This window comes from Gorilla gorilla, chromosome 18, assembly GCF_029281585.2.
Source record: "Gorilla gorilla gorilla isolate KB3781 chromosome 18, NHGRI_mGorGor1-v2.1_pri, whole genome shotgun sequence".
Taxonomy (NCBI): Eukaryota; Metazoa; Chordata; class Mammalia; order Primates; family Hominidae; genus Gorilla; species Gorilla gorilla.
The window spans coordinates 36,880,928-36,891,857 of NC_073242.2; the positions used below are offsets into that span (position 1 = coordinate 36,880,928).

The 10,930-nt window shown below is 49.5% G+C and overlaps 1 protein-coding gene across 1 annotated transcript; it reads left to right on the forward strand.

Annotated features, from left to right (window-relative positions):
• The first annotated feature begins 7,197 nt into the window (after positions 1 to 7,197).
• Positions 7,198 to 7,452, forward strand: LOC109023658 (NADH dehydrogenase [ubiquinone] 1 alpha subcomplex subunit 3-like). The gene has a single exon (XM_055365977.1). It carries the CDS (start codon positions 7,198 to 7,200, stop codon positions 7,450 to 7,452), a length of 255 nt encoding a protein of 84 aa, XP_055221952.1.
• Positions 7,453 to 10,930: the final 3,478 nt, after the last annotated feature.

Consider the following 10,930-nt stretch of genomic DNA (forward strand, 5'->3'; position numbering starts at 1 on the left):
ACTAAAGGTGCACACCACTGCACCCGGCAAATTTTTGTATTTTTTGTAGAGACAGCATCTCACGATGTTGCCCATGCTGGTCTCAAACTCCTGGCCTCAAGTGCTGAGATTACAGGTGTGAGCCACCTCACCTGGCCACAATATTCTTTCACACACACATCCACACACATGCACGTATGCACGTACACACGCACACACACACACACACACCAATAAACACAACAAGAAAACTGCTTAGTTGGAAACAAAAATCAGTCTTGGAAATTCCAAGAGATGTCCTTCCAGGGGTGGGTGTGTGTGTGTGTGTGTATGTGTGTGTGTGTGTCTGTGCATTCTTGGTCTAGCCTGGCCAGGATCATCTTGGCGACCCACCAGACTTTGAAGACTTGGTATGAAAAACAAGGCTGGGCATGGTGGCTCACGCCTGTAATCCCAGCACTCTGGGAGGCTGAGGCAGGTGGACTGCTTGAGTCCAGGAGCTCCAGACCAGCCTGGGCAGCATAGCAAAACCCTGCCTCTACTAAAAATACAAAAAATTAGCCAGGCATGGTGGTGTGCACCTGTAATCCCAGCTACTTGGGAGGCTGAGGTGGGAGGATTGTTTGAGCCCAGGAGTTCAAGGCTGCAGTGAGCCATGATCCCACCACTGTACTCCAGCCTGGGTGACGGAGTGAGAACCTGTCTCAAAAAAAAAAAAAAAAAAAAAAATGATGCCAGCAAGGTGACCTCTAAGAGGGCAGGGATCTCGAAGGCCTTTGTGGGCCAGAAGAGTTCCTTCCTGGTGGACTGCAGCAAAGCCGGCTCCAACATGCTGTTGATCGGGGTACATGGGCCCACCACCGCCTGCGAGAAGGTCTCCATGAAGCATGTAGGCAACGAGCAATACAATGTCACACACGTCGTCAAGGAGAGGGGCCATTACGTGCTGGCTGTGAAGTGGGGGGAGGAACACGTCCCTGGCAGCCCTTTTCATGTCACAGTGCCTTAAAACAGTTTTCTCAAAAAAAAAAAAAAAAATAGCTCCTAGAAAATTTAAAATTATGGCCGGGCGCGGTGGCTTACGCTTATAATCCCAGCACTTTGGGAGGCCGAGGCGGGCGGATCACGAGGTCAGGAGTTCGAAACCAGCCTGGCCAACATCGTGAAATCCCATGTCTACTAAAAATACAAAATTAGCCAGGCATGGTGGCACAGGCCTGTAGTCCCAGCTACTCGGGAAGCTGAGGTAGAAGAATCACTTGAACCCGGGAAGTGGAGGTTGCAGTGAACTGAGATCATACTACTGCCCTCCAGCCTGGGCGACAGAGCAAGACTGTGTCTCAAAAAAAAAAAAAAAAAAAAAAAATTAAAATTACGTAAGTATATCATGCTGCTCAAAATAGTTCCCTTGAGGCATCCATTTAAAACAAATTTAGGCCGGGCACGGTGGCTTATGCCTGTAATCCCAGCACTTTGGGAGGCCGAGGTGGGCAGATCACCTGAGGTCAGGAGTTCGAGACCAGCCTGATCAACTTGATGAAACTCCGTCTCTACTAAAAATACAAAAATTAGCCGGGCGTGGTGGCATGTGCCTGTAATCCCAGCTACTCGGGAGGCTGAGACAGGAGAATGCTTGAACCTGGGAGGCAGAGGTTGCAGTGAGCTGAGATTGCACCATTGCACTCTAGCCTGAGCAACAAGAGTGAAACTCCATCTTAAAAAAACAAAAAATCAAAAATTTAAAAAATATGTGTAGGCCGGGTGCGGTGGCTCATGCCTATAATCCCAGCACTTTGGGAGGGCGAGGCGAGCGGATTGCCTGAGCTCGGGAGTTCGAAACCAGCCTGGGCAACGTGGCGAAACCTTGTCTCTACTAAAATTACAAAAAATTAGCCAAGTGTGGTGACGGGCACCTGTAATCCCAGCTACTTGGGAGGCTGAAGCAGGAGAATCGCTTGAACCCAGGAGGTGGAGGTTACAGTGAGCAGAGATCATGTCGTTGCACTCCAGCGTGGCGAGAGAGCGAGACTCTGTCTAAAATAAATAAATAAATAAATAAAAAATAAATATGTGTAATTTTTTTTTTTCTGAGATGGAGTCTCTGTCACCCAGGCTAGAATGCAGTGGCGTGATCTCGGCTCACTGCAACCTCCACCTCCCATGTTCAAGTAGTTCTCCTGCCTCAGCCTCCCGAGTAGCTGGGATTACAGGCATCCACCACCATGCCTGGCTAATTTTTGTATTTTTAGTAGAGATGGGGTTTCACCATGTTGGCCAGGCTAGTCTCGAACTCCTGACCTTGTGATCCACCTGCCTCAGCCTCCAAAAGTGCTGGGATTACAGGTGTGAGCCACTGCACCTGGCCAAATGTGTGTAATTTTTTTTTAGCTGTCCCACAGAGAAAGAACTCTTCTCAGTAGTTTTACATGTATCTTCCTGGAAATATTTGCAAATTAATCTGAAAAAAGTATACATATATATTTGGCATATTAGTGTTTAAATCACCTTGCAGGGTCAAACATAAACAAGTTTCTTTTTTTTTTTTTTTCTTTGAAACAGAGTCTCTCTCTGTCGCCCAGGCTGAAGTGGCGCAATCACGACTCACTGCAGCCTTGAACTCCTGGGCTTAAATGATCCTCCCTCCTCAGCCTCCCCAGTAGCTGGGACTACAGGCATGTACCACCATGCCCAGCTAATTTTTTTTTTTTTTTTGAGACGGAGTTTCAGTCTTATTGCCCAGGCTGGAGTGCAATGGCGCAATCTTGGCTCACCGCAACCTCTGCCTCCTGGGTTCAAGTGATTCCCCTGCCTCAGTCACCCAGGTAGCTGGGATTACAGGCATGGGCCCCCATGACTGGTTAATTTTGTATTTTTTTAAATAGAGACGGGGTTTCTCCATGTTGGTTAGGCTGGTCTCCAACTCCCGACCTCAGGTGATCCTCCCGCCTTGGCCTTCCAAAGTGCTGGGGTTACAGGCGTGAGCCACCACGCCTGGCCTAATTTTTTAAAGTTTTTGTAGAAACTGGGTCTGGCTTTGTTGCCCAGGCTGATCTCGAACTCCTGGGCTCAAGTGATCTTCCAACCTTGGCCTCCCAGAGTGCTGGGATTACAGGTGTGAGCCACTGAGCTTGGCCTTAAGCATAAAGAAGTTTCTCCGTTCTTTTGCGTATTTGTTCAGAAGCCCCTGTACTGACACCCTCTCTCACTCTTCTCCCTTCTCCTATTTAGAGCTAGAGAATCTGTAGCCCAGAGTCCTTGAAAAAGGCAAATGATATGGAATTGTTAACAGATCCTTTTACTTTACACTTTTTTTTTTGAGACAGAATTTCACTCTTGTTGCCCAGGCTGGAGTGCAATGGCGCGATCTAGGCTCACTGCAACTTCCGCCTCCCGGGTTCAAGCGATTCTCCTGACTCAGCCTCCCGAGTAGCTGGGATTACAGGCGCCTGCCACCAGGCCCAGCTAACATTTTGTATTTTTAGTAGAGACAGGATTTGACTGTGTTGGCCAGGCTGGTCTCAAACTCCTGACCTCAGGTGATCTGCTTGCCTCGGCATGCCAAAGTGCTGGGAATACAGCGTGAGCCACCGCGCCCGGCCTAAGTTACACTTTTGTTTTGTTTGTTTGTTTGAGACAGTGTCTCTGTTGCCTAGGCTGGAGTGCAGTGGCGCCATCTCGGTTCACTGCAACCTCTGCCTCCCGGGTTCAAGCGATTCTCCCACCTCAGCCTCCTGAGTAGCTGGGAGTACAGGCACACGCCACTACGCCCGGCTAATTTTTGTATTTTTAGTAGAGACAGGAGTTCACCATGTTAGTCAGGCTGGTCTCGAACTCCTGACCTCAGGTGATCCGCCTGCCTTGGCCTCCTAAAGCGCTGGGATTACAGGCATGAGCCACAGCGCCTGGCACACTTTTGTTTTTGTCTTTGAGAAACAGTTTTGTTCTGTGGCCCAGGTTGGAGTACGGTGGTTCAATCATAGCTCACTACAGCCTTGACCTCCTGGGCTCAAGTGATATCCCCCACCATTTCAGCCTCCCAAAGCTCTGGGATGACAGGTGTCAGCCACTGTGCCTGGCCACACTGCATTTTTGCAAACCAGGTACCAGGACGCTCAATTTGTTTCCCTGGGACCTTTAACCTGTTTGGAAATAGACCTGGCACAATGATTGGTCAATTTCCCATCTATCACTGTGACTATTGCATACCTTGCCCCAGGCCCTTTTCCTGCCTCCAGGGGGACTTTCTGCAGTTTTCCCTCAGACCCAGCACTGTGTTGCTCTTTTCTAGCTGGTCCAAGCAGGTCTTTTCTTAGCACAAGCCAATTATCTGCCCAGCATTTACTTTCCCAGTCTGTTTACCATGACAACCTCTCCTAGAGACACAAAATCTGAGTGGGCCCCATGCAGACAGGGGCACTTCCTGTCCTGGGCACTGCCCAAGGAGATAATAAAGCAATTATTTCTTGCTTGAAGCAGTACATCTTGAAGGACGAGTGAGAGAGAAAAGGTCATTTATTCATGCCTACTATGTTCTAGGCCCAGTTAAGGGTAATTTGCAGATGGAAATGTCATTTAATATTCCCAGTAGAAGTTGCTTTTTTTTGAGACAGTTCTTGCTCTGTCTCCCAGGCTGGAGTGCAGTGGTGCAATCTCCACTCATTGCAACCTCTGCCTCCAGGGCTTAAGAGATCCTCCTACCTCAGCCTCCTGAGTAGCTGGGACCACAGGTGTGTACCACCAAGCCTGGCGAATTTTTGTATTTTTTGTAGAGACTGGTTTCGCCATGTTCAAGACCAGCCTGGGGTCTTGAACTCTTGGACTCAAGAAATCCACATGCTTTTGCCTCCCAAATTGCTGTGATTAGAGGTGTGAGCAATCCCAAGCCTGTTGTTTTGAGTGATGTGAAATAGCAGGTTGTCTCATACCTCAGTGCCTCTGCTTAGGAGTGTGACTGTTTTGTCCTGCATGAAATCCTCTGTTCAGAGCTGAAATGGGGCTGAGTAAAATTCAGCTCCCGCTCTCCTCCCCAAGTCTTCGGCCTTGGGGGGCAGAGTTGGGCGGGGGGTGGGTTTCTGCCTGGAGGAAGGGATGCCTTTTCCTAATTTGCACAAAGATGTGCAGCAGGCCAGAGGTGGGGCCTGGGTCTGGCCCCAGCCATCTCTCACCATCCCTCCACGCTGCTCCCCAAGCCAGAGTGCTCCTGAGGGGAGGGCCTTGCCTGCTCTTCCTCCCTTGCCCTTCTACACGCCTGCTCTTCCTCCCTTGCCCTTCTACACGCCTGCTCTTCCTCCCTTGCCCTTCTACAGGGACCCAGCTAGGGCAGTGGCACACGTCTGTGGTCCCAGCACTTTGGGAGGCTGAGGTGGGAGAACTGCTTGAGGCCAGGAGTTCGAGGTTAGAGTGAGCTATGATTGCACCATTGCACTCAAGAAGCCTGGGCAACAGAACGAGGTCCTGTCTCTAAAATATAAATACATACAAGAACCCAGCTAAAGTGCCTGGACAGGACAGGCTCTGGGTCAAGCTTGCTCTCTTCTGTTCGTACAGTTTTTGTACTGAGAAATGCTTCATTCGTTCAGTTGAAATGTCAACTCCTCACTGGGCACAATTGCTCATGCCTGTAATACCAGCACTTTGGGAGGTTGAGGCAGGAGGATTGCTTGAGCCCAGGAGTTTAAGACCAGCCTGGGCAATTGTAGGGACCAGCCCCACAGGGTCGGTGGGCTTCTCCCTGTGTGCGGCGATGAGAGAGTGTAGAAATAAAAGACACAAGACTAAGAGATAGAAGAAAAGACAGCTGGGCCCGGGGGACCACTACGACCAATGCGTGGAGACCGGTAGTGGCCCCGAATGTCTAGCTGTGCTGTTATTTATTGGATACAAAGCAAAAGGGGCAGGGTAAAGAGTGTGAGTCATCTCCAATGATAGGTAAGGTCATGTGTCCACTGCACAGGGGGCCCTTCCTTCCTTGCCTGGCAGCCGAGGCAGAGAGAGAGAGAAGACAAAGAGAAAGACAGCTTACACCATTATTTCTGCATATCAGAGACTTTTAGTACTTTCACTAATTTACTACTGCTATCTAGAAGGCAGAGCCAGGTGTACAGGATGGAACATGAAGGCAGACTAGGAGCATGACCACTGAAGCACAGCATCACAGGGAGACGGTTAGGCCTCCGGATAACTCTGGGCGAGCCTGACTGATGTCAGGCCTTCCACAAGAGGTGGAGGTGCAGAGTCCTCTCTAAACTCCCCTGGGGAAAAGGAGACTCCCTTTCCCAGTCTGCTAAGTAGCGGGTGTTGTTCCTTGACACTTCTCGCTACCGCTAGACCACGGTCCGCCTGGCAATGGGCGTCTTCCCAGACGCTGGGGTCACCGCTAGACCAAGGAGCCCTTCTGGTGGCCCTGTCTGGGCATAACGGAAGGCTCGCACTTTTGTCTTCTGGTCACTTCTCAATGTGTCCCCTCAGCTCCTACCTCTGTATGGCCTGGTTTCTCCTAGGTTATGATTATACAGCGAGGATTATTATAATATTGGAATAAAGAGTAATTGCTACAAACTAATGATTAATGATATTCATATATAATCATATCTAAGATCTATATCTGGTATAACTATTCTTGTTTTATATTTTATTATACTGGAACAGCTCGTGTCCTCGGTCTCTTGCCTTGGCGCCTGGGTGGCTTGCCGCCCACAGGCAATGTGATGAGACCCAGTCTCTACAAAAAACAAAAATTACTGGGGCGTTGTGGTGCATGCTGCTGGGGAGGCTGAGGCGGGATGATCTTTTGAACCCAAGAGATTGAGGCTGCAGTGAGCAGAGATTGTACCACTGTACTCCAGCCTGGGCGACAGGGCGAGACCCTATCTAAAAAAAAAAAAAAAAAATAGCTGGGTGCGGTGGCTTACGCCTGAGTCCCAGCACTTTGGGAGGCCGAGACGGGTGGATCACAAGGTCAGGAGATCGAGACCATCCTGGCTAACACAGTGAAACCCCGTCTCTACTTAAAATACAAAAAAAAAAATTAGCCAGGCATGGTGGTGGGCGCCTGTAGTCCCAGCTACTTGGGAGGCTGAGGCAGGAGAATGGCGTGAACCCGGGAGGCGGAGCTTGCAGTGAGCCGAGGTAGCACTACTGCAGTCCAGCCTGGGCGACAGAGCGAGACTCCATCTCAAAAAAAAAAAAAAGGCCGCTGTCATCACCACCGAGACCAAGATGGCCACGAGACTCAGCACCTTCCTCAAGATTTCCTGGGCCAAGGAGCCAGCGCTGGTCATGTCCTCTGTCATCCGGAGCCTCACTGTAATTCTACCCCCACTTAGCCCCTACACCAAGTACTCCATCATGACCAACGAGGCAATGCCCTACAACTACCCAGTGCCTGTCTGCAATGATGGGAACATGCCCGCCGTGCCCAGCCACCCCCAGGACCCCCAAGGCCCCAGTTTGGAGTGGCTGAAGAAATTGTGAGCACCTCCATTGCCAAAGGAGGACCCTCCCATGGCTCCCACTAAAAATGTGAAAACCAACCTCTCCCTGCTCAAAAAAAAAAGAAAAGAAAAAGAAAAATTGCATTAAATATCTGATCTAGGCCAGGCGCAGTGGCTCATGCCTGTAACTGTAACTCTAGCACTTTGGGAGGCCGAGGCAGGAAGATTGCTTGAGGCCAGGGGTTCAAGACAAAACTGGCCAACAAAATGAGACCTCCTCTTTAAAAAATAAATTCTGGGGCCGGGCGCAGTGGCTCACGCCTGTAACAGCACTTTGGGAGGCCGAGGAGGGGTGGATCACGAGGTCAGGTGTTTGAGACCAGCCTGGCCAACATAGTGAAACCCTGTCTCTACTAAAAAAAAAATACAAAAAATTAGCCAGGCGTGGTGGCGGGTGCCTGTAATCCCAGCTACTTGGAGGCTGAGGCAGGAGAATCGCTTGAACCCGGGAGGCAGATATTGCAGTGAGCCGAGATCGCGCCATTGCACTCCAGCCCAGGCAACAGTGCGAGACTCCATCTCAAACAAATATATATAAATATAAATAAATAAATATATATATGTAACTTCCTGGCACGATGGCACAGGCCTGTAATCCCAGCACTTTGGGAGGCCCAGGCGCGCGGATCAGGAGGTCAGGAATTTAAGACCAGCCTGGCCAAGATGGTGAAACCCTGTTTCTACTAAAAATACAAAAAATTAGCCAGGCGTAATGGTGGGAGTTTGTAATCCCAGATACTCGGGAGGCTGAGGCAGAGAACTGCAAACTCTGGAGGCGGAGGTTGCAGTGAGCTGAGATTGTGCCACTGCACTCCAGCCTGGGTGACAGAGTGAGACTCTGTCTCAAAAAAACAAACAAACAAAAAATTAAATAAATAAATTAAAACTAACTAACTAAATAAATATCTGGATATCTGAGCTGGGTGCGGTGGCTCATGCCTCTAATCCCAGCACTTGGGAAACCAAGGCAGGCAGATCATTTGAGGTCAGGAGTTCGAGACCAGCCTGGCCAACATAGGGAAACCTCATCTCTACTAAAAAAATTAGTTGGGTGTGGTGGTGCACATCTGTAATCCCAGGTACTCAGGAGGCTGAGGCAGGAGAATTGCTGGAACCTGGGAAGTAGAGGTTGCAGTCAGCTGAGATTGCAGCACTGCTCTCCAGCCTGGGTGACAGAGTGAGACTCTGTCTCAAAAAAAATCAATATCTGATATACATGTTTATTTTTTTATTGAGATGGAGTCTCGCTCTGTCGCCCAGGCTGGAGTGCAATGGCACAATCTCTGCTCACCGCAACCTCTGCCTCCCTGGCTCAAGCGATTCTCCTGCCTCAACCTCCCGAGTAGCTGGGACTACAGATGCGCGCCACCACGCCCGGCCAATTTCTGTATCTCTAGTAGAGATGGGGTTTCACCAGGTCGGTCAGGATGGTCTCGAACTCCTGACCTCATGATCTACCCACCTCAGCCTCCCAAAGTGCTGGGATTACAGGTGTGAGCCAACGCATCTGGCCCAATATCTGATATACATGTTAATTGAAGCTGGGTGTGGTGGTCACACCTTTAATCACAGCACTTTGGGAGGATTCCCTTGAGCCTAGGAGTTCAAGACCAGCCTGGGCAACATAGCAAGACCCTGTCTCAAAAAAGAAAAATTTAACATTGACTTTCCTGTCAGAGATAGGAAGTAAATAAGACATTTATGGTGAACTTAAAGCACATATGGCAGCTAAAGGTAACAGTGTCTCACTCCAGCTGACCCTTGCCCTATGGAAGTGGGCCTGGAATGGCCCACTATTTTTAGTGTTGGCAACTAGTTAAAAAAATTAAAACATTCGAGGCAGGTGGATCACTTGAGATCAGGAGTTCGAGAACAGCCTGGGCAATATGGTGAAACCCCGTCTCTACTAAAAATAGGAAAATTAGCTGGACATGGTGATGCATGCCTGTAATCTCAGCTACTCGGGAGGCTGCAGCACAAGAATTGCTTGAACCCGGGAGGCAGAGGTTGCAGTGAGCTGAGATCACGTCACTGCACTCCAGCCTGGGTGACAGAGCGAGACTCCATCTCAAAAAACAGAAAGAAAGAAAGAAATGGCCATTTGATATAGTCTTTCAGAGTCACAATTTTTTTTTTTTGAGACCGAGTCTCATCTGCCACCATGCCCAGCCCAGAGTCACAGTTGGAGCCTGAACTCTGCCTCAGTGTCTTCCCCACTTGTGCCTTTGTCTTTGCGGTTCTGCCTATTATAGCCTTTCCTCCCTTGCTGCTTGGCAAACTTCTACTTACCCAGTAAGCCTTGGCTTCAGGGTTACCATCTCTCTTTAGTGTTCTGTGGTTGTCCACCTGATGGATGACTTACTCTGCTGGCAGGGTTTCCAGTCTTTGATTCCATGTGATGGCACTTACTACACTCAAGTACACTTTGTGGTCTGTGTGTCTCACCCACATTCACCCACTGGCTGGTCCTGTGGTTTAGGAACTGAGCTTTTTTTTATCCATATCCATCCAGTCGGCCCCATGATTGGAACATACTATGCAGTGCTCAGGCAATGTTTGCTGAAGCGCAGGGGTTAAGAGCAGGCTACCTGGCTTGGGAACCCAGCTTTGCCACTTCCTGTGTAGCTTCAGCATAAGTTTCCGTCTTTCTTTTTTTTTAGAGACGGAGTCTTGCTCTACTCTATCATCCAGGCTGCAGTGCAGTGGCGCGATCTCGGCTCACTGCAACCTCTGCCTCCGGGGTTCAAGCGATTCTCCTGCCTCAGCCTCCTGAGTAGCTGGGACTACAGGTGCGCGCCACTATGCCTGGCTAATGTTTGTATTTTTAGTAGAGACGGGGTTTCACCATGTTGGTCAGGCTGGTCTCGAACTCCTGACGTTGTGATCTGCCCTCCTTGGCCTCCCAAAGTGCTGGGATTACAGGCGTGAGCCACCATGCCCGGTCAACTGCCTGTCTTTCTATGCTTATTTCCTTATCTGTAAAATGTCACCCTTAGCAGGGCGTGGTGGCTCACACCTGTAATTCCAGCAATTTGGGAGGCCAAGGCAGGTGGATCATCTGAGGCCAGGAGTTCGAGACCAGCCTGGCCAACATGGTGAAACCCCGTCTCTACTAAGAATACAAACATTAGCTGGGTGTGGTGGCGCACACCTGTACTCCCAGCTACTTGGGAGGTTGAAGTTGTAGAATCGCTTGAACGCGGGAGGCAGATGTTGCAGTGAGCCGAGACGGCGCCCCTGCACTCCAGCCTGGGTGACAGAGTGAGACGGTGACCCCCCCCCAAAAAAAAAAGATAAAATGTCATCCTCACATCAGCCTTTTGTTGTGAAAAATAAAATCAAGAGTTTACTCAGTCAGAACAGGGCCTGACAGTAAGTCTTGTTAAAGTGTTAGCTATTACATATTATAGATGAGCACAATGTATATCATTATTAAATGTCAGCTTTATTATTATTAT